Consider the following 24,516-nt stretch of genomic DNA (forward strand, 5'->3'; position numbering starts at 1 on the left):
ACTGGAGAAACAGTTTTCTGAAGAATAGAGTGGCCATGTTCAAATATAATTCATACACCTGAAGGAACACTCAGGAGAAACAGAAAAGCAAAGTCAAGACAGAAGTCCAAATATGATTACCAAAGAATGTGGGACAGAGATAACTGTGCTCCATCAGATATCTCAAAAAGTGGTACAATAGTACCAGGAATGGTGGGAGAGGCATGGAGGTGACAAAGGCATGAATTAGAATTTCAGTCACAGATGAACTGAGGTAATGTTAAGAGTTGGAAGATAAAAGCAATACTCGAGGAAAACAAAATTGCATTTGGAAGAATAACATAAGAAATCTTATGCTGTCTGAAAGGAAAGCCTTTTGAAACCAAAGAATATAAATGCAAAAAGTAAAGTTTTGGTTGTAATTGCCTGTTAATAGACATCTAAGTTTGCATAAATAATAATTTTGTCATGATCTGTTAATTACAATGTGCACAAAATTGGAAACAGAGATAATCCTAATTGATCTTAAGATGATTTTTTTTAATCCAATGAATGGATTACTTCAGGTGTAAAATAATTAGCTCATATTGGAGAGCAATGAATGTTGGAAAAATAAGTAGTCTTAAAGAAGAAATGAACCCACTATTCTATACATAGTAATTGTTATAATACACATGGTTACATTTCTCTGATGTCATGCCTTCATTCTTAATACATTCTCGTTTGCAGTCTGAGATCCCATCAATTTTATTCACATAGTATTTCTAATTTCAAGTTTTCTGAATCTAAGGACCTTTTGCTTTATACTTCTCTTCAATCTGAAATTGAGATATTGGTTTTAGAGAACTTATTAATGTTTTAGTTTGCCTAGTCCCAGAATTGCTCCCTATTTCTTAATCGTTCTGGAATGCAAAAAACAAAGATCCCTCCCTACCCACTTTACCACTGAACTTCTGCCCCCAAAATGCTGCTTTTCTGTATAACATACCTGTCTTCTTAAATCCCACTCTGCTAGTCTCCTTCGTCTTCACCTCCAACAGTAACTGGTCTTCTTTGTCACTGAAATTGTGACACAGTTGTCTCTCCTGCCTTCCTTACTTACCAGGCCAAACCTCCTTTAAATTTCTTCACAGCTTTCACCCTGAAATTGCATATTTCTCTCGTTATCTCTCTTTCTTGATCCTGCCGTTTCTTGGCTCATTTTGACCATGAGACTCATTGCCTACTCCATGAACCTGCTCTGACTAAACTGTTGGCCATCCAGCTTCCTTTCATGGATCCCGGGTTAGCCAGTGTTCACAGTTGTCACTTTTCAGCTACTGCCCCTTTCTCTATCTTACACCAACACTGTACTCCAAATAAACACTACCTCAAATGACAACTCCGCTCCACCCTCCCTTTGCTCACCAAAGTCCTTGATCAGATTGTTGCATCACAAATCTGTATTCATCTTTCTCAGAACACCATGTGTGAATCACTCCAATCAGGTTTGGCCTTTTCATCTCCTTTTACATATTAGGAGGACATTAGTTTTGGATCTTGGCTACAAACTCCATTTGGGCTGCTGAATCCATCCTTTCACTGAGCCTAAACCAATTTGTTTGCAACCTTGGTGCCATATTTGATTGAAGATGAACTTTGGATAACACATAGCCAAGCCTACCTATCTGTTTCTGGTAACAGCACCCAACTTCACCCCATCTCAGTTCACCTTCAGAGGGTGGCAGGCATCAAATCAATAGCATATGGAATATTTCACCATATGGAAATAAATAATTCAGGGTCAACGGAGCTTGAAACTCAAATAGTGTGGGCGGGTGGGCAGGAGTGGGATTCCTGTTTATCTTTAAAGTCTTTAAAATAGTGGGAAGGAAAGGGGTATGAGATGCCATTTGCCCATTGAGAGAGCAGGCTGCAGGTAGGTCTGATTCTTAACCCTGAGAGCAGTCTGATGCTGGACTTCAGGGGTCTTAAATAGGTGAAGGCTGGGATGACAGAGTCTAGCAAGGATACAAGTGCAAAGGAACAAAGAAACTAAAGGATCTCTATCAGAATGCATGCTGCGTTCATAACAAAGTAAATGAATTAATAGCGCACATTGAACAAAGTAAATATGATCTGATAGCTATTATGGAGATGTGGCTACATGATGACAGAGACTGTGTCCTGAACATGGAAGTATGTGATATTCAGGAAGAATAGGAAGCTCAGTAAAGGTGGGGAGGAGTAGAACTAGTAATCAATACTCAGAAATTATTTTTGAGTATTGGAGATTAAGTTGGGATAGAGATGAAGGATTGCAAGAGAAAGAAGTCACTGGTATGGGTGATCCCCAAACGAACCACAATGTAGGATGAAGTATACAAAAATAAGTACTAAGTACTTGTGATAAAGCAGTACTAATAATCATGGGTAATGTTAATTTATATATAAACTGGTAAAATTCAGATTGGCATTGGCAACTTGAATTGAAAGTTTACAATTTGTATCAATGTTACCATTTAGATCAATGACTTAGATCAAGAAGTGAAAGCATGAGAACTACGTTTGCAGATAACACAAAGATGAGTAGGAAAGTCTATATTAAAGAAGACACAAGGAGTTTGCAGAAGGATACAGAGAGGTTGAGTGAGAAGGTAAAATCTAGGAAATAGATTACAATGTGGGAAAATAAGAAGTTGTTCACTTTGGCAGAAAAAGTGAAAAACCAAAGTGTTACTCAATTGGAGAATGACTGCAGAAATCCAGGCTTCCAGTATTCTAGTGGATGAGTCACAAATGTTAGTATGCAGGTACGGCAAGTGATTAAGGAGGATAATGGAATGCTATATTTTATTGCAAGAGGAAGTAAAGATAAAGAGGAAGTCTGTTCTGTTTCAATTATACAGAGCATCGGTGAGATCACACCATGGGCAGTTTTGCTCTCCTTATTTAAGGAAAAATATAAATGCATGGAAAGAGGTTCAGAGGAGGTTTTCTAGATTGATGCTTGGCATGATTGTGTTATCTTATGAGATTGAACAGGCTGGGCTTGTTTCCACTGTAGTTTAAAAGAGCAATGCCTGGCTTGATTGAACTGTGAAAGATATTGGTCTTGACAAGGTAGAAAGGATGATACCTCTTATAGATGAGTCAATAACTAGGGCCTCTGTTTTAAAATTAGGGGTTGCAGCTTTAAGACAGATAAAGAGAACCATTTTCTCTGAGAGTGTTGTGTGTCTTTGGAACTTGCTGCTTCAAAAGAGCAAGAGATGGCATTAGGGGTCTAGCCCTCCATAGTGCCATCACCACCTCATCCTCCTACAACCTTCTTAAATCCCTGAGCTCTTCCAGCTCTGGCATCTTGCAAATCTGCAATTTTAATCACTCCACCATTGGTCCCATCAGCTGTCTCAACACCAAACTTGTCCCCATTTTCTATCTGTTAAAACCTACCAATCTTTTGCTATTCATTTCATGTTTCCATTTCTTCTCAAGCAGCTAATTTAACAAAATTAACTGAATTTAATGGAATGCAGGAAGAAGACCTTTGAAAGTGTGAAATAAGATAATATTTGTGATAAAATATAAATTGTGAAAATTACTGCAATTCTACTTTTTAAATTCTAAGTAGTCTTAGAAAATGGAAAATTAATAATGTCACTTCTTTTGGTAAATCTAGATAAGGAAGACTCAGCTATCCTGCCAATGAAATTTTTCGCAAAAGGACCAGGTCGATACCCTTGTCAGATTTTTCTCCGATCCCCATGTGACATTCGTTTGTACAACATTGTCTGTGTGGTAAATCCTGAGGACAATTTGGAGACTGAATTGGAAGTCATAGCTTCCACCCACCAATCTGTCATTAAAAACATTCCACTGGTAAGTATTGTAAATGTAAGCTTCATTTAACAAAATTCAGCATCATTCAAACGTTTTACTTCCTCTCGTTAGAAAATTTTATGTCAGTCTCCAATAGCAATTAAATTCAAACTTTCAATTTCTGTCACATCAGTTTGCTATCTTCATTGATGATTACCTAATCAAGTTTAAATTGAGCATAGTGGAAATTAGCAAATCATATTGGAAGACTCTCGTGTTTAACCAGACAAAAATTGCAATTACCATTAAATATTTTATGCAACAATGTCATTATATTGTAATTACTGGACTATATTTTTAAATCATTAGGCTTGTACATTTTAAGTGTGTATTACCTGAATTGACATGGCACAACAATAATCTTTTCAGTTTTTGCAGTCCTTTTGTATGAGGTTGCTAAGTAATTCCAGTGTTCCAGTCCGTACTTACACAAAATATTTTCTGGCATATTTCTACCAGATTCATTCATCATCTTTGAAGTCTAAGAACTCTTTTGTACAGGTTAAGAAATCCATTCACTGAATAGAAGAACCTGCTTTAGTAAGCAGGCTAAGAAAATGCTGAGACGTTTGAAAGCTGATTTTCTATTAATATACAGTTCTCTAAAACAATAGATACCACTGACTATTCAAAGGCAATACCTTAGCTAAATGCAGTACTTTTAACAGAAAACAATTGACACAATACAGAGAGATGCAGTCAAAGAGTATTATTACTTAGAGCGCATACATACAGTGTTGCTGTTGTTTCCAACAGTTCTGAAATCAAACATTTTCTTCATGTTAGGTATGATTTTGCTGACAATCAATAAGCTGTAAGCAAGAAGGAAAGTATGCATAACAATCAAAACATTGGCACATGTGTGGATTATGCCTAATATACTGGAGAACATTGCATGAAACAGACAAATAAGAATTCCTATTTATGGCATTCATAGACCAGGAAGAGCAATTACCAAAGTTGGTTAATTGGTTAATTATGCATTCTGTTGTAAGGTGTCTGAAAGAGAAACATTACCAGGAATCAATAGCAATTAAACAAGATTAATAACTACTAAACAAAACTTGATTCCAAAGAATTGAAATACAACATTATATCCATGTTACAGACCGATTTACGGTCAGATTTATGTGAGCTGCTTATTTTTATATCCAATAGGAACCAAATTAGACCATTATGCTCAGGGTGTTTGAAGTTTGGTGTGCAACATTTGAGAAATCATGTTTACCTTGTTCCCGCCTTTCCTTTCCCGTCATGGCGAGATAATTTCTTGCATTGGTATTTCTCTCAGCTTCCTCACTGTTATTGCTGGAGTCTCTCAAGGATTTAGCTTAAATATTTTTTGTTAGCATCCTACCCCTTGATGTTAGATTCCACAAGTGCATTCAACACCTGCAGCTCTAGGTCACCATTAGTTTTTTTTATCCTTTCCACTACTTCCGATTTGCCCTGTTACTTGTTTGACATCCAGCACTGAATTAGGAAAAGTTACCTCCACTTAAATGTTGGCAAGGTAAAAGCCATTACAGTCATCTGAGTTGCTGACTCAATCTTCATTCCCTAGTCATAACCCGTCTCTTACTGTCTGTGAGAAAGTGAAGACTGCAGATGCTAGAGATCAGAGTCGAAAAGTGTCACTTACTGCCTGTGGCTGAGGTATTATTCAAACCCTCATAGTCCTAAACATCCTTGATCTTCTGACCTCATAGTCACTGTATTGTCAAAAATTCCTGCTTCCACTTTTGTAAAATTGCATTTCCCTGACTCTGAACTCTTGTTACCTCTAAACTTGACTATTCCAAGGCTCAACTAGTTGGCTTATGACCTTGCATTCTCTATAAATTTGAATTAATCCAGCTGAATTCAACCTGCAGAAAATCCTTTACACCAATCAGTGAGGCAATGTCTTAGAGTTAAAATGCTTGTAATTATGTATAAACACCCCAAATAGTCTCAAGCCATGCAAGGGCTGAAGAAGAAGAAGATCAGGCTGATGGTGAGGAAAAACAGAACCATGTTTCATTGAGCATAAGGATGATAAAGGCAGTGAGGGTGATGATGGTAATAATAAATGCAGGAACATCAGATAAATAGTGAATGGATGAGAATAGCACTGTTTCCCACCAAAGGACCAGGAGTAGGCTGTTCATGATTTTGGGATTGTGGGACCTAGAACTCTTGGGGATTCAACTGAAATATGAGAGGAGCATTCCAATTACGTGCAACAATTCTTCCCCTGCACAAAAACTAAAAAACAATTTACAGATTGTTCGACCCAAGGACAAATTGGATAGAACCTTGCAGTTCAGACCCTGGTGGCTGTGAACCAGGCTGCTGGTTGTTATAATGTTCAGCATTTCATAACCCAGCCAGCCATGTAATGAGTGCAACACAGATTTTAAGTCCATTGGAACGGTGAGAAAAGGCACAGATTGACCTGTGGCTGCAGTCTCAAAATGCCTCAGCAAGCTGTCTTGGCACGAGCTTTACTGTGGGACCCACTTCAATGAAAGAAGAATCCAATCAAAACAATAACCTTTTTGATGTACAGGAGAAGATAACCATTTCTTGTGATGTTGGTCTTCAGTGTGTGTTTAGATTAAGGGAAAACATATTTCGACATTCAAGTAAAGTACAGAGTCAATTAAGAAGAATTTGTCTTCCATTTATTTGATTGTATTAAAATAATAAGCTCATACGCTCCAGTTTCACCTTGTTTATGATGGTCACACAGGAGAAAATACCCTTGCATGAGTAATTTTCAATCAGTTGTTTATTATTGGTATTATTATTGGTATATGTGATGCCATGTTTGAGAATGAGTGTTGATTGAAGTGTGGTTTTTTGTTTGGAAATTGTTAGTAGGCTGTGGTAGCAAAATTGGAAGGTGCTAAACTGAAGTGAAGGCTTCGGTGATCAATTATGATTTATTGCCCTTTGCATGTGTCCTTTGAGTGAAAAATAATCAAGCTGATCCATTCCAAAGCAGGTGTGGCCATCTCCAAGAAAAGAGTATAAGGGAACCCAGACTACCAGACATAGAGGCTACTGGAGGGATGCTCCAGACATATCAAGGTAGTGCAGACAGCCCTTTTAAGAGTAGGAGAAAGTGAGGACTGCAGATGCTTTTTGAGACTGCAGTGGTACCCTTGCCCACTCTCATAGAAGAAATGTAGTTCTGCACTGCTGCTCTTTATACAGCTCTAACTGGAATCAAATTGTTTTGATAAGGATGTCTGCCAACAAAATAATAGAAGACAAATGGAATATTTAAAAAAAACGTTATGTTCAACATGTAGTAGAAGTACCTACCTTAGACCAGCAAACTCTAAAAATATGATCCGAAATGGATTAAGAAGCAAATTAAGAAGTGAAATAGGAGAAGAAAAATTGTAAGTCATTCTGCAGGAAAGGAGAGAGGACTCATTGGATGAATATAGAAAATCACAAAGTGAGTTTCAAAGGTAATAAGAGATATTGAGAAATTCAGAAAAATAACATCTACAAAGGTAAAATATAACAAGAAGAAACTTAATGAGTTTTGAGAAGATTTGTAGCTCAGGTTGAGGTTCTGGATGTAGGTTTGCTCGCTGAACTGCATGGTTCATTTCCAGACATTTCGTTACCATGCTCGGTAACATCTTCAGTGGGTCTCAGGCAAAGCACTGTACGTAATTCCTGCTTTCTATTTATATGTTTGGGTTTCGTTGGATTGATGTTGGCATTTCCTATGGTGATGTCATTTCCTGTTTTTTTTCTCAGGGGGTGGTAGATGAGGTCTAACTAGATGTGTTTGTTGATAGCATTTCCATTGGAATACCATGCTTCTTGGAATTCTCGTGCATGTCTCTGTTTGGCTTGTCCTAAGATGGATGTGTTATCCCAACCAAAGGACTCTATCAACAAACACATCGAGTTCGACCCCATTGACCACCCCCTGACAAAAAAAAAGGAAATGACATCACCACAGGAAATGACAAAACCAACCCAAAGAAATCCAAACATATAAATAGAAAGCAGGAATCATGTACAGTACTTTGCTTGAGGCCCACTGAAGATGTTACCTAGTAGGGTTACGAAACATCTGGAAATGAACCTTCCAACTCAGTGAGCAAACCTACATCCACAAGAAGAAACTCTCAGCAGTAGAATAGCAATGGAGTATGTAAGAAAATTAAAATATGTAAAAGTGTTCAAAACTGAATACTGTATATACACACACATTCTGAATGATACTTCAAAGAGATCATGAGGGAATGAAAATTCCATAAAAGAGTATGAAAGAAAAATTTCAGAAATTTAATGCAGCTGAAATGGTATTTCTAAACATGCACAGAATCATATAGAAGGGGATATTTACCCTATTGTGTATAATAACTCTTTAAGTGAGCTATCCAATTAGTCCCAGTCACCTGTTCTTCCTCCATAGCCCTACAAATTTATCTTTTTTGGCAAATATAATTAATGTGATAGCCAGTTAGTTTGACCTCTGTTCCATATAAAGTCATTAAATTAGTTGTCAGGAACAAACTTAAAGATTACTTGTGTGACAACAGCCTGGCTCGGTACAGGCAACATTGCTGCTGCCTGACCAGTCTCCATGATCTCTTCCAGGAAGTGACTACACAATTGAAATGGCAAACCTTACAATGTTGAATACTGTAGCTACGAAAAGGTATTGAAAAGTTCCATGCAATATGGAATCTCAGGAGCAAAATACTTCAGATGGTAGAAATCTGAAATAAAAACAAAAAGTACTGGAAAGACAGAAAGTCAGACATCACCTGTTGAGATAGAAGCAGAATTAATGCTTCAGATAAGTGAGCTGTCTGAAGTAAGGTCATTGGTCTAAAATGATAGCTCATTTTCCACTCCATGATTGCTACCTTACCTGCTGAGCATTTCCAGCACTTTCTGTGTTCTATATTGACTAATAAGTGGCAAGCAACATTCACAATGTGCAAGTGCCAGTCTCTCATGTGAGTGAATCCAAATATTTCTCCTTGACTAATGTTGCAGGACATTGGTTAGACCACTTTTCTGTATGGTCCCCATCAATATTTCATGAATCACCATTGAAGAGAAACTGAACAAGACCAGCCATACAACAGTACAGTGACTATGACTGTAGATCATGGAATCTGTGCATTCTGCAGTGAATAACTCACTTCCTAACTCCCTAATCTACATGGTCAGGAGTGTGATAAAATACATTTTACTTGCCTGGTTGTAGCTTCAACAACATTCAGGAAACTTGAAACCAACCCTGTCAATTGGCATCCTATCTATCACTAGCAACATTTATTTCTTTCACCACTGACACATGGCGGCAGTAGCAAGCACCTATTTACAAGATGTAGTGAAATAACTCATCAATGCTCCTTTGACAGTACCTCCCAAGAAAGCACATACGGTGCTGGGACCACTACTTTTCGTAGGATATAAATGATTTGGATGTGAGCATATAAAGCATAGTTAGTATATTTGCAAATGACATTAAAATTGGAGGTATAGTGGACAGCAAAGAAGGATACTCCGATTACAATGGGATGTTGATCAGATAGGCCAGTGGGCTGAGGAGAGACAGGTGGAGTTTAATTTAGATAAATGCAAAGTGCCGAATTTTGGGAAACCAAATCTTTGCAGGACTTATATACTTAATGGTAATGTCTTGGGCAGTGTTGTTGAACAAAGAGACCTTGGAGTGCGGGTTCATAGCTCCTTGAAAGTAGAGTCGCAGGTAGATAGGATAGTGAAGAAGGCATTTGGTATGCTTTCCTTTACTGGTCAGAGTATTGAGTACAGGAGTTGGGAGGTCTGGCTGCAGTTGTACAGGACATTGGTTAGGCCACTTTTGGAAAATTGCATGCAATTCTGGTCTTCTTCCTATCGGAAGGATGTTGTGAAACATGAAAGGGTTCAGAAAAGATTTACAAGGATGTTGCCAGTGTTCGAGGATTTGAGCTACAGGGAGAGATTGAATAGGATTGGACTGTTTTCCCTGGAGTGTCTGAGTCTGAGGGATGAGCTTTTAGAGGTTTATAAAATCATGGATAGGATGAATCAACAAAGTCTTTTCCCTGGGGTCGGGGAGTCCAGAACTTGTGGGCGTAGGTTTAGGGTGAGGGGGAAAGATATAAAAGAGACCTAAAGGGCAACTTTTTCACAGAGGGTGGTACGTGTATGGAATGAGCGGCCAGAGGAAGTGGTGGCGCTAGTACAATTACAACATTTAAGACATCTGAATGGATATATGAATAGAAAGGGTTTGGAGGGATATGGGCTGAGTGCTGGCAGGTGGGACTAGATTGGGTTGGGATATCAGGTCGGCATGGACGAGTTGGACCCAAGGGTTAGTTTCCGTGCTGTACATCTCTATAACTATATGACATATAAACAAACACCACAGCTGCAAATTGTCCCTTAAGTCACACAGCATCATGACTTGGAAGCATATTGCTGTTTTCTCATCAATGCTGAATCAAAGTTCTGGACTTTCCTTCCTAACAGCATGATAGGTGTCCCTGCACCACTTAGTTTCTAGCAGTTGAGAAAGCAGCCCACCACAACCCCCTCAAGGGTAATTAGGGATGAGCAATAAACACTAATCAATGTGGTCCAGATCCTAGGAAAGAACTAAATGAATGAAATATCAGGATGTGACAAAATATTGAGTCCAATAATATTGGGCTCAGATTTCTCAGATGAGATGCTGTTCCTATTCCATTGCTGCAAGGTTTCTTTTGAAGCCAAGTCCAGTTTGTATCATCATGTGGACGTAGGATCAGAGCCTGGAACAGAAATCGAAAACTGCTCCTGATCTATTCCTCAGCCCTTGACCTGAGCACAGTGGCTCCACGCCTGACCCAGACAGCATGGGACCTGAAAATTCAGGGTCTTGGTTATTGCGCCCTGATGTAACTCTTGGTCTGAGACCTTGGCTAAGAGGGATAACTTTGGTAAAACACTCAACACGGTTTATGTCGACAATTCGCCATCAAAGGCATCTTCAGTAGGATCCACTGAAAGACACCAGAAGGAGTACTGCAGAATGTGATGACATCTTCATTAGATTTCTATCCATATCTCTTGTGCCAGCTTGTAATGATCAGAACTGACTCAACGATAAGGATTAATTTGCCAATGATGAGTATTTTATTTCTGCATTTAAGTAGGCTAGAATGTGTAGTTATGCTCCATAAAAGTTAATATCAGAATTCTATGCCTATAATATTCTTGCAATTAAGTATGAAAATTCTGTGATCACATTAGATTTTCATGTTTCTGCTCTATACAGTGTCAAAATTTCATGTGATATAATAGTAGACAACTAGATTAAGTAAAATAATTTTGAATGATTAAAATTAATAAGTCCAACTACATTACATGCTTTCGTTTTTAATAGAAATGATTTCTTTATTTATGCTGTGCAAATTCTTCAGTTGCTGGTCAAGACTTTCTGCCCCTTCCCTCAAATTCTGCGACTGTGTAATATCTTTGCTGGACAGGATTTCTAGTTGTGCTGAAATGTAAACCTGACTAACCGTGATTTTGGCCCCGAGGTATTTAATAGTTATTTAATATTCTGAGGTAGGGTCACCAGACCTGAAACATTAACTTTGATTTCTCTTCACAGATGCTGCCAAACCTGTTGAGATTTTCCAGCAACTTCTGTTTTTGTTTAGGGGGTAGGGTTGCTCGCTGAGCTGTACGTTTGATATCCAGACGTTTCATTACCTGGCTAGGTAACATCATCAGTGGCGACCTCCAAGTGAAGCGAAGCTGTTGTCTCCTGCTTTCTATTTATATCTTTCTCCTGGATGGGGTTCCTGGGGTTTGTGGTGATGTCATTTTCTGTTCGTTTTCTGAGGGGTTGATAGATGGCATCTAGATCTATGTGTTTGTTTATGGCATTCTGGTTGGAGTGCTAGGTCTCTAGGAATTCTCTGGCATGTCTGTTCTGTTTTTGTGTTGTATTTAATGGCAAAGTGCTCAAGTTATTTTCAAACAGTTGTGCTGCCATGGCAACAAAGGTTTGCTGCAGAAGCCTCAGTGAGCCTGCCCAGTAAAGAAGATATGGCTAGCACGGTGTCCATTCCTTAAAGACTCTTTATTGTAGGAGCTCTCTTACAGCCAGTGAGTCTGTGCAAGGACATGCTCCTCATTCATTCATTCCTGTGAATACTAGATGCCAGGGCTGAAAGGAGACTTCGTTATTTCAACAGTGTAAATGGCAGGAAAGGTAATCATTTGACTTTAATATTTCCCCCAATGAACCACCCAGTAAAAAGCAGCAGGGAGACTACAGCACATATGTCCTCAAGTTGCTTTTCACGAATCCAGATTTGACTAAGGGCAGGTGGAGGGAAGGCGAATAACAAATAACATCATCTCCAGCATTTTGCAGGAATGTCTTACTTTGTATTTGGCTTTATTTCAATATTTGAACTTCTGAAGACCAACCACTGAGTTAGCAAACTACATTTTATGCTTAACACTGTGTTTTTCAATGCTATATAATATTTTGTTTATATTAAAGGTACAGGTGTAAAGCATCTTACTTGCCATCAATTCAAAATAATAAATTTTCAGGGATAATCACTTTGTTGTCAACAAAGGCACAATAGATGACCTGTTATTAAAGAAATTATGTGAGTAGTGCATCTAGTTAGAAGATGGCTTTGCACCTCCTGGACCATGCAGCAGACACTCTCCGCAGATGCTGCCAGACCTGCTGAGTTTTCCAGCAATTTGTATTTTGATTTACAAATGGCAATTGAGGCGAATTATAATGGAGACATTCTATATAATTTATTTTTTAGCATAATGACTCACAGGAAGACTGGAGACTTAAAGCTGTTCTGGAAGGGAAAGACTTCTTTGGCCCATCAATGATGTACATCCGGGCTTGTGAAACATCGATGTATCCATTAATGTTCAAGCCAAATTTTGAGTGTGTGACAATGGTAAGATATCTTTCTGCTTTTCAGTATTATATTGATGAATTCCTGATAGATTGTGTAAAACAAAATTATGTTGACAAGTCATTGCTCATTAGAAATCTGGTGCCTGATATTTTTCTTCAATGTTCTGTGTTTGAATTAATAATCTCATGTGGAATCACTGTGGGGACTACTGTAGGTGATGAGAAGTAACCTATTTAGCAAAATATTTTAACTTTCATTGATGGTGTTCAAGGTTTATATAACTGAAATAATGGTTTTGATTGACAACTGGGGAAGAAGTAACATTGGACACAGTTAATAATATAGATGAAGTTTAATAGAAAAACTTGACATATCTTCTCGTTATTTTACACTCATACAGCTGGAATCATATATTGTCAAGCAGATAAATTGATTTGATTCAAGAAGGAAAGTAAGAAAACAAAACCTGATTATTACAATATTCAGGCCTTTTTTTGTGATTTTTGGCACTACAGCTTTTGACAAAACAAAAAATGAGAAGACTGTGACACTACTCCAATAATTCTCCTAATTAATATAATGGTGATCAGTTTCACTTTGTGGGAAAATCAGGCCGAGGTGGTGGCATGTTACATACCAGGAAGAATGAATGAGATTTTACAGGTTCCATGGTCTGCCGTAATTTAAATCAAATTGCTGGCCTGGCACCACAGATTCCATTCCCACTGAGCAGTTCCCAAGCTGAAGGATATTACCATATGCATTTCCAACTCTGATTGGAACTTGAAGCAGGAGTCATGAGACATTGGTCAAAACAAGTTGTAAACCATCCTGGCCTTGGTGGGATGAGAAATTAAAGACTCTATTTTACTGGTTTAACTCGAACAGTCTTTGTAAGTCACCTGCTCAAGATGGATGGGAAGAAGCAGCTGTGTCGGGAGAATGAGAGCAATACTGGGTAGCAGGAAACCTATTCCTGGGACAGGCTCGGAGATATGTAAATGAAGAGAGTAGGTGCAGGAGGCTTCATGGATGAAGGAAAGGGGAAGGGGTAGGTAGAAGCCAGGGAGCAAGGAAATGGAAATTTCCTTGTGAGACCGAGGAGCACCAAAACAGTGAGACCTCTTCCTGGTTTGCTTGGTGCGGACGTCTGTGGTTTCATCACATAAAGCTCTAATTCAGAAAAAGAACATTTCTGGCCTTGGAAACATCAACAAAATCAAATCTATCTTATTTGAGTAAAGATCCTGCAAATTCTGGCAAGTCTTTTGCTTACTCAGCAAATTAAAACAGGAATTGCAGAGGGACTGCAGACCTTTAGTGGTTAGGTCCCATTCGTGATCTTAACTGTGTTACTCTCCCTCCCACCCCTACTAGCTTATGTTGAGAGCACAATTCACCCCTCACATTGAAGACAAAACAACTCCAGAGGAAAGAGGTAGTTTTGAAGGATAAGGACCAAGGCAGAGGTAGAGGACTATACTTAAATCCTACAGGGTTCATGACACACTTCTGTTGGCATCATGGCACCACCATAAGCTGGGCACTCCTGGCTCTAGTGATTGGAACCAGGTGGACCTTATTGACTATGAGGTTCTTGATTGGAGTTGATAACCTGGATCAATCAGGAAAGCCTTGGCTGACCAATATAACCAGGAGAGTCCTTTAATGAGAAGGGCACTGCTTGTCACTGGCCACTCGGGTGTTTCCTTTCTTCCTGGTGGTGGAAACTGAATAAAGATTTGTGTACCTTGTGTCTGTCACTGTGTCTCACACCTGCACACACACAACATGGGCGCTGGGGAAAAAATAAGCACTACTGCAGTTAGATGGTAGTGTGGGGGTAATTTTTAAAAAAATAAAAAAGCGAAAAGAGAAGAAAAAAATAAACAACAGTGTCAGACACCCTGAAAAGAAAAAAAAAACAAAAAAAAATTTAAAATATATAACCAGGAGAGTCCTTTGATGAGAAGGGCACTGCTTGTCACTGGCCACTTCGATGTTTCTCATCTTCCTGGTGGTGGAATGTCAATAAGGTTTTTTGTACTCATTTCTTCACTGTGTCCTACACCTGCACATACACGACATGGATGCTGGGAGTGGAATAAACACTCCTGCTGTTTGGCAGTATTGTAGGTGTTTATAGGGAAAAACAATATATAGGAGAATCACTTGTTCATTGGCTGCACCAGATGTATTTTCTGGTAGTGTAAGGGAGGACAGGAGAACAGAATATGATTTAAATGAAGAAAAACTTCAGAAAGCTGCAACACCAGGGGACTTGGGGCACTTGTATAGTACACATAGAAGGCCACCAAGCAGGTGCAGCTGGTAATCAGAAAGGCTAATGGGATGCTGGCCTTTATTTCAAAAGGGGTTGGGGCATATGAGTAGGGAAGTCTTAGTGCAAGGTGCTGGTGAGACCACATCTGGAGTACTGTGAGCAGTTTTGGTGTCCTTATTTAAGGAAAGCTATTATCAGTTCAGAGAAAGTTCTTGAGGATGATCCCCAGTCTGGAGGGGTTGCTTTATGAGTAAAGGTTAATTAGGTTGGGACTCTACTCACTGAAATTTAGATGAATGAGAGGTGATCTCATTGAAAGATATTGGATTCTTAAGGAGCATGACAGCATAAATGCTGACAGGATGTTTCCCCCCATGACAGATTCTAGGACCAGAAGGCACAGACTCAGAATAAAGGAGCACCAATTTAAGACTGAGATGAGAAGGAACAAGAGCTGTGGGAGCTGAGTCCTTGTGTATGTTTAAGGCTAAGATAGGTAGATGCTCGATCAGTGGGGGATTCACAGGTTATGTGTAAAGGGCACGAAAGTGGATGTGAGGAATGTCAGGTCAGCCATAACCCCTTGAAAGATAGAACAGCCTTGAGGGACTGAATAGCCTAATCCTGTTCCTATTTCTCTGGGTCTTATGGTCCTAAATCCATTTACAACCCCTCCATCCCTCGCCCCAATTTATTCCAGTAGACATGCCGGTGAAGAATTTTCAGTTTAGTAGATTCACGCTTAAGTGACCTAGTTCTAATTGTAGTTTTAACTATAATGTTCATTATTTCACAGCAGCATACTTATCTCTTAACTACCCTGCTGAAAATATCTTAGCAAGCTACTTGAGTTGTAAAGAAGGCAGGTCACCACTGCATTCTCAAAGGCAATTCAGGATGGGCCATAAATCTTGGATCAACCAGTAAACTCCTCATCCTATGAACTAATAAATAAAAGATTATGTCCTTTGTTTCTGGATTTTGCACAAGAAAAAAAGCCTCTGAATCATTGATGCAATGATGCTACAATACAGATTAAAAGTGTTTGTTACTGCTTCAATGGCAATGTCAGTACAATATGTATGAGCTGACTTCTTACACATCCTTAGATTCCAAAGTAATTCACAGTCAATTAGTTACTTTTAATTTGTAGTCACTGATGCTTGATAAGCAAACTTGGCAGAGAGTTTTGCATTGAAAAATGTGTTGCTGGCAAAGTGCAGCAGGTCAGGCAGCATCCAAAGAGCAGGAGAATTGATGTTTCGGGCATAAGCCCTTCTTCAGGAATCAGAGGTTTTGCATTGTCCACAGCAATGAGAATGGCATTCTGTTTCAGATAATGAACGCAGGATGTTTTTTGAACAGAAAAATGATGTTCAAGATTGAAACTGAGATCATAATGATATGCATAGATCAGCTTGTTTCTGTCTAGACCCCTGGATCTGATAAGTTAGATGTAGTAGTAAAAAGTGAGGTCTGCAGATGCTGGAGATCAGAGCTGAAAATGTGTTGCTGGTTAAAGCGCAGCAGGTCAGGCAGCATCCAAGGAAAAGGAAATTCGACATTTCGGGCCAGAGCCCTTCATCAGGAATGAGGAGAGTGTGCCAGGCAGGCTAAGATAAAAGGAAGGGAGGAGGGACTTGGGGGAGGGGCGATGGAGATGTGATAGGTGGAAGGAGGTCAAGGTGAGGGTGATAGGCTGGAGTAGGGTGGGGGCAGAAAGGTCAGGAAGAAGATTGCAGGTTAGGAGGGTGGTGCTGAGTTCGGGGGAATCGACTGAGACAAGATGGGGGGAGGGGAAATGAGGAAACTGGAGAAATCTGAGTTCATCCCTTGTAGTTGGAGGGTTCCCAGGCGGAAGATGAGGCGCTCTTCCTCCAACCGTCGTGTTGTTATGTTCTACCGATGGAGGAGTCCAAGGACCTGCATGTCCTCGGTGGAGTGGGAGGGAGAGTTAAAGTGTTGAGCCACAGGGTGGTTGGGTTGGTTGGTCCGGGTGGCCCAGAGGTGTTCCCTGAAGCGTTCCGCAAGTAGGCGGCCCGTCTCCCCAATATAGAAGAGGCCACATCGGGTGCAGCGGATGCAATAGATGATGTGTGTGGAGGAGCAGGTGAATTTGTGGCGGATATGGAAGGATCCCTTGGGGCCTTGGAGAGAAGTAAGGGAGGAGGTGTGGGGGCAAGTTTTACATTTCCTGCGGTTGCAGGGGAAGGTTCCGGGAGTGGAGGTTGGGTTGGTGGGGGGTGTGGACCTGACGAGGGAGTCACGAAGGGAGTGGTCTTTGCGGAACGCTGATAGGGGAGGGGAGGGAAATATATCCCTGGTGGTGGGGTCCGTTTGGAGGTGGCGGAAATGACAGCGGATGATACGCTGTATACGGAGGTTGGTGGGGTGGTAGGTGAGAACCAGTGGGGTTCTGTCTTGGTGGCGGTTGGAGGGGCGGAGGAGTGGGAAGTGGAGAAGATGCGGTGGAGGGCATCGTCGATCACGTCTGGGGGGAATCTGCGGTCCTTGAAGAAGGAGGCCATCTGGGCTGTATGGTATTGGAACTGGTCCTCCTGGGAGCAGATGCGGCGGAGACGAAGGAATTGGGAATATGGGATGGCATTTTTACAGGGGGCAGGGTGGGAGGAGGTGTAGTCCAGGTAGCTGTGGGAGTCAGTCAGTTTATAGTAGATGTCTGTGTTGAGTCGGTCGCCCGAGATAGAAATGGAAAGGTCTAGGAAAGGTCGACGATGCCCTCCACCGCATCTCCTCCACTTCCCGCTCCTCCGAACTTGAGCCACGCCCCTCCAACCGCCACCAAGACAGAACCCCACTGGTTCTCACCTACCACCCCACCAACCTCCGTAAATATTCCCAAATTGCTCTAATACCTAAATTTTCACAGGAATGGAGAGGATCTCTGGCTTAACAACAATACTGTTGAGGTCCTGCTTCCAGAACTCCAGCCTGAATCCAGCACCCAACACTTTCGTTGGCAGATAATCGGGTGGGTCCCTGGTTCAAGGAAGTAGCTGCAAAGTTTTAAGACTTAGGTGTGCATTGTATGGAGATTATACTTTTCAAGAGGACATCTAAACTTATTGAAGCTCTTTAGAAAGGCAGAGATCCCTTTGGAGGGTAACATACTGTTTTGGATAGGTCCAGGGATATTTCTGGAAGAACTGAAGTGCCACTTGTGGGTGTTAGAAATAGAGACAAATGTGTGGAGCAAGTAAATGAACTCATTGGAACAATCAGATATTTGAATCTCTGGTCTTTAAATTTAAAAAGTCTGATTGACTCTTGCTATTTCATTTTGTTGACCTAAACCTAAAGATTATCATTGGATTTGTGCTGTATGACTAATTTCATAAACTATCGCTATCACAATAGGATGTTTATCATTTCACAGTTTGATTGACAGCCCTAAGTGGTTGTAACATCTTGGAAATAGGGCTATGCATATAAATGCTTCTTTTTAATACGGGGTTAAGTAATGAACTTAGATGGTGTGAACAGTTTTGTCTCTAATCAATGAGATTGTTGAATAGTGGTCACCAATAGACACTTAACAGCTGAAATTTACCATTTTTTGATAAAGTCCTTTTGTTAATGAGACTGATATCAGGCAATTCATCATGGGCAATGCCAGCTTCTCTCATGCAATCAAAATGATTTCTAGCTCCTAAATTATGCAACCAATCTCTGTGGTGGCTGGCTCATGGAATTGGAATTGTGTTGCAGGAGTTGCGCAAATGCTCACTACTGTCAGGACTTTGCAACGTTCACACTCCCTGTGCCATATTTAGACCCTAGTCCCATAGCCACTTAATGCACTGCAAGTGAGGCACTGGCTTCACACTGTAATCCTTTATTCTTCTCATGAAAAACGTTGTCCAAAAAGGCATGTCAGCTCCCCTGTTTGCAGAATGGTGAAGTGGGTCATTGTAATTGCCAGGGTGTCAGAGACCACAATGTTTCCCTTTTGTATACTGAAGGTAAGTTGTTCTACTATACTGTATAGCTAAAACACCCAGGGAGCACACAACTTGGAAAATTAATTGGTGCATAGTTTTATATATAGAAGACATATGTTGCTTTCTGAAGGAGTGAGATTATTACTTTGAGACAGAGTAGCACCAGGCATTCTGAGTTAAGGTAAAACTGCCTGATGATAGCTCTCTGGTCGAATTGCATTTTGTTACAAATCTGAAAATGAAGAGCAGGCATAGACCTCCAGAATCAGTGAACCGAAAACATCCCTTTCTCCCCCTCACCATGGAAAGATGAATAAACCAAGAAAGCTTAAAAGAAAGAATTCTAACAAGAATAGGCCTGGGTGCACCAGATCAAAGTGAAAAATAATGATCACTTACCAGAAAACAGCTTGTCATTATTGCTAAAACGAAAAGGAATTGTAACAGACAATTTAACTCAACCTTGATATCTGGACTATAGATCTTTGGAATTTCTTTCCATCTATATTTTTTCCACCCATAATATCCGTGCTAAACTGTTTGCCTTTTGTGTGTCTTAATCTTGAATGAGTGTCTGTGTATTTTGGTTGTAAAGGTTTACAGTTACGTTAAATTCGAGAGTAAAAGATCAGAAATCAATTGTTTTCTATCATTTGTTAAAGGTATGTGTGTTACAATAAATTGACTGATAATGCAAGTTTTGAGAGGATTAGTTCAGATTGAGGTTCTGGATGTAGGTTTGCTTGCTGAGCTGGAAGGTTCATTTCCAGATGTTTCGTTACCTAGTAGGGTACATCCATAGATTAATAAAACCTGGTGTGAATTGCTTTTGTCCTAAAAAGCAGTCAGTCAGGCAAGTTAGTTATTTTGTTGATCTCATTGGGATTTAATGCATTTTGTGATGGCACGTGGAGCAGTGAGGCACTCTTCCCAGTTAACTCATGACAACGATCAAGTGAAATGCCCAGCAGTGACAATAAGAAATTCAATGTTTTTTTATGCTCTGTAAGGTTAAATACCACCATTTTCTCTCGACTGCCGCACACTTACAGGGCCACTGCTACTGACTTTGACACTGCAGACATCGTTTAGCCAGGCTTATGGACTGCAACAGCAGCTCTCGCTATTGCATGCAGGATGTCTATTCAATACCTCTTACTCATCTCATCCTCCTGAATACTACGAACCCTTACTGCCATCTGTACCTCCTAATCATTGGCTGGGGGCGTCTCAACATTTTTCCTGCCCTTGCATCACCTCTAATTCCTCTCTCATCCACCTCTATCCGACTCAATCGCTTGCTTTCTGTCTTGGCAAGAATATCTCTCATTACCAGGAAGAAGCCTCTCAACTGAAAGAGGATGCAGTGGCAAGACTTTTACCTGCACCCTCCAGCAGCTCAGAGACTTTCACCTCAGTGTGTTCTCTGTCTGGATTAGATGTGGGAGCACAGTCTGGTGAGCACATCATGATATGCCTCTGCAGCCAGTTGATGAAGATACACCCTGCCAGCTGACATTCTGAGAGCTGCTGAAGACTAGGCACCTGCTCAGCCCCAGGCCGAGGATGATCCCATGGTCTCGGTTGTGAATGATTTCATGAAACTACACAGAGACTCAGGAACAGCAGGCAGCTTTGTCAGAGACAGTGGTGAACTTGGATCAGAGGTAGAGGAGACCACTGATGTTACCAGTTCTGAGCTGGATGCAGCAAGCATAGCTGGCTGTTTTCATGGGCAGATTAGCTTCATCTGTGATCACTCAGGTCCAACATTTCTATCTCTGCCAGCTATGTATACAGATCCACACTCCATCAATATAACCATGAACATTCAGTGTCAATGGCAAGGTCAGAGGGGGAAAAGAGACCTTGACCTCACTTCAGCTGGCCCTTCCACCAATCGACAGGCAGGCACCCAGAGGGAGGGGGAGCCACCAACAGCATCCCCTGAAGCTTCAGTTCTGGACACTGTAAAGGTACCTGACTCTGCCACTTCCATCCTACTTACAATCCAAAAGCCTGCAGAAGTCCGACTTGAGGAAGGTGAGTCTGTGCAGGTTTCCCCACTCCTAGACAAGCCAGGTCTTTCAGGCCAGCTACAGAGAAGTCTACCTCTAACGTAGCTGCGACATGAGGACTGCATGTAGATGTAACAGGAGGGAAAGGAAGGATAAAATCTACTAATGGCATTTAGAGAGCAAGGTTGACATTTCACTGCAAATAATCTTGCAATTTTGTAAATATATATTCACTTACATGATTTAAATATCTGATCTAGTCTCTTTGTCCCTTTCAACCATGTCACACCCTTTCTGTAATGCAAGCATTTTCTTGGTTTCAATGAGGTCACCTCTCATTATTCAAAGCTCGAGAGAGAGTACACATCCATATACTGAAACACTTTCACATGATTGTCCTGCCATCCAGGAACAAACCTAGTGAACTGTCATCGTATTCCCCTCCATGGAAATAACATACTTTCTCAGACAAGGAGACCAAAACTGCGCACAATACTCCTGGTGCAGTCTAAACAAGCTCTTGCACAATTTAAGTAAGACTTTATTACTCCTGCAATAAAGGCTAACATTCCATTAGCCTTCCTAATAACTTGCTGCACCTGCAAGTTGGCCCTCATTGACTTTTCGACAGGAATACCTTGATTCCATTGCACATCTACACTTCCTAGACTCTTACCTTTTAGAAATACTCTGTACATCTGTTTCTCCTACAGAAAATGAACAACCTCCCATTTTTCAATGTTATATTCCATCAGCCATATTATTGCTCATTCACTAAATCTGTCCAAATCCTCCTGACGGAACTTTGTATCTTCCTCACAACACGTTCCACTGAGATTTGAATCATCAACAAATTTGGCAATATTACATTTGGTCCTCAAATCCAAATTCACTGATATATATTGTGAATAGCTGGGGTACAGGGTAGATCCTAGCAGTATCCCACACATCCTGTCAATGCCTACTCTCTTGGTCAATCTTTCATCCATACCAATAGAATACTTCTTATCCTTTGTGCTTTTATTTTATTAACCAATGTTATGTGGGACATTATCAAAAACCTTCTGAAAATCAAAGTATACTACTGCACTGCACAACACCTGGATACCATTTGCTGACCGAAGTCTTAAAAATGGGCTAACCTTTGAGCAGTTAGTTTTTGTTAGCAGGGCAATTGAATTTAAGAGCCATGAAGTTATACTGCAGCTCTATAGTGCCCTGGTTAGACCACACTTGGAATATTGTGGTCAGTTCTGGTCACTTCATTATAGAAAGGATGCAAATGATATTTACCAGGATGCTGCCTGGCCTGGAGGGCATGTCTTATGAAGGGAACTAAGGCTTATCTCATTGGAGCAAAGAAGGGTGGGAGGTGAGGTGTACAAGATGATGAAAGGCATAAAAAGAGTGAATAATCAGAAACTTTTTCCCACGGCAGAAATGGCTATCATAAGGGGCCATAATTTTAAGGTGATTGGAGGAAGGTTTTGGGGAGACGTCAAAGGTCATTTTTTTACACAGAGTGATGGGTGCATGGAATGCACTGCCAGTGGTGGTAGTAGAGTCAGATACATTAGGAACATTTAAGTGACTCTTGGATCAGCACAATGATGATAGTTAAATGAAGGGTATGTGCGTTAGTTAGATGTTATTGTAGCATAAAAGGTTGGCACAACATTGAGGGCCATAAGGCCTGTATTATGTTGTACTGTTCTATGTTCTATTAATCCTTCTTTCTGGGCTGAGTCTGTGTCATTTTGAATATCAATGGTAAGGATAAACCATTCAACAGTCTTACATATCAAGGTGTAAATTATTGCAAGATAATAATAGTTATGATTAACATGCATACATGAATAAGTTAACATAATTGCAACTATCAGGAGCCAGAGATGACACACTGCTTCCATTTTGACCTTGTGCAAAGCAGTTCAATTCTCCACATAAAGACTGTGTTACATCATCATGTTGGGTGGAGCTAATGCCCCTTCAACATTATTCTTTTAGAAGAATTCCTTCAGACAACAATGTCAAATTTCAAACAAATTATAAGTATTTTGAAGGCTTGAATCCAGGAAATGATTTTTCATCACAGTTTGATGAACACACTGAATAAATCTCCTGACAGGCAAGAGACAGCAAAACCCTCAGAATCACTTAAGAAACAGTTGGACATGGTTATGAGGAGGTGTTGGTTGCTTCTGGCTGGATTAGGAAATATGGGCCAAAATTGTCCTATTGGAAAAGTCAGAGCTAATCTATAATTAAGTCTTTATATTTTATTATTCTTGGCACACCAACTGTTCATTACAAATTGTGTTGATATCCTTTGGTATAAAATTACCATAAAATGGTAATGAATTGACTGCTGAATCCCCTGAATAAAAGTTTTATAAATATTGTCTAAGCACTTCCAATTAGATAAAGAAGTAACCGGCATCTCCCAGAATACTTATCTGCTGACTGGTCCTTAAATGACTGACAAAGAATGGCTGCTTGACGGTAAAACAGCCTCTACTATGTTTAACGTTTACATTTTTCCTCAACTCTCTCCTTATTCACAGGGTAAACTTGTCCTGATGAATGAAACAGATGGCACTGAACGTACCATCAACCTCAAAGGGATTGGCAAAAAGCCTGTGGCCGTGGATCATGTTATGATAGACTGCCAAGTAAGACAGATTACAAGGCAGGTCCTAATGGTTCCTAATTATACTCAAACCAGGTTAACATGTAAGGTAAGAGAGTTCAGATTTTACAACATTAGCTTGATATCCTTGCCAAAATAATTTAATATAAATTATACCATACTACAATTCTTATTTCATTCACACCAATTTGAAAATCAAATACTGAAACAATTTTTGAAACTTTTCAATCCACCAGCTGCCCCTCCCTCCCCCAGCCCCCCACCTCAGTCTAAGTAAAATAGGTTCATTCTCCATTTTCTAATCCACCAATCCAGTATCACTGGTTTTGTTGATGTGTACAGCTTGAGGTTTTCTCATGCAGTCTCAATTAATAATTGCAATTCCAATTTTGGATCCAATGGAATTTTAACCATTTCCTTGAGTGGTGCTGAATATGGCTGCCCTGTCACGTGAATTTGTTGGGAATATGTGATTATATCTTTTCATCAGTATACCTTTTAACTGACACAGTATGCCAGTATACTTTTAAAAGCTAAGTTCTTGGCCTAATCATTGTAACATAGCACTTTGGCCTAAGTGTATAATGATTGCTTACTCCATCCTAACCCCGACCCCTTGAAGCAGGATATGCTTTTGAATACATTTTACTTATTCATAATCTATTAACTTTATATTAACCCAGACATGTGATCTGAATGTAATGTATGTACATATTATAGCTATAACATGTTTGATTCATTCATACTACCGTAGTTTTTTATTTGATGTGTGTTAACATTAGCACTCTTGCATCGAGTAAATTACTGTTTGTGAAAAAACCCACATAATGATTAG

General features: G+C 40.0%; 1 protein-coding gene across 1 annotated transcript in view; it reads left to right on the forward strand.

Annotated features, from left to right (window-relative positions):
* Positions 1 to 24,516, forward strand: part of LOC132820918 (cilia- and flagella-associated protein 47-like) — a 491,537-nt gene that overhangs the window by 274,494 nt on the left and 192,527 nt on the right. The window contains 3 exon segments of the mRNA XM_060833275.1: positions 3,641 to 3,840; positions 12,663 to 12,806; positions 23,596 to 23,769. Of these exon segments, the coding sequence (XP_060689258.1) occupies positions 3,641 to 3,840; positions 12,663 to 12,806; positions 23,596 to 23,769 (518 nt within the window).

The sequence above is a fragment of the Hemiscyllium ocellatum genome, chromosome 12, assembly GCF_020745735.1.
Source record: "Hemiscyllium ocellatum isolate sHemOce1 chromosome 12, sHemOce1.pat.X.cur, whole genome shotgun sequence".
NCBI lineage: Eukaryota > Metazoa > Chordata > Chondrichthyes > Orectolobiformes > Hemiscylliidae > Hemiscyllium > Hemiscyllium ocellatum.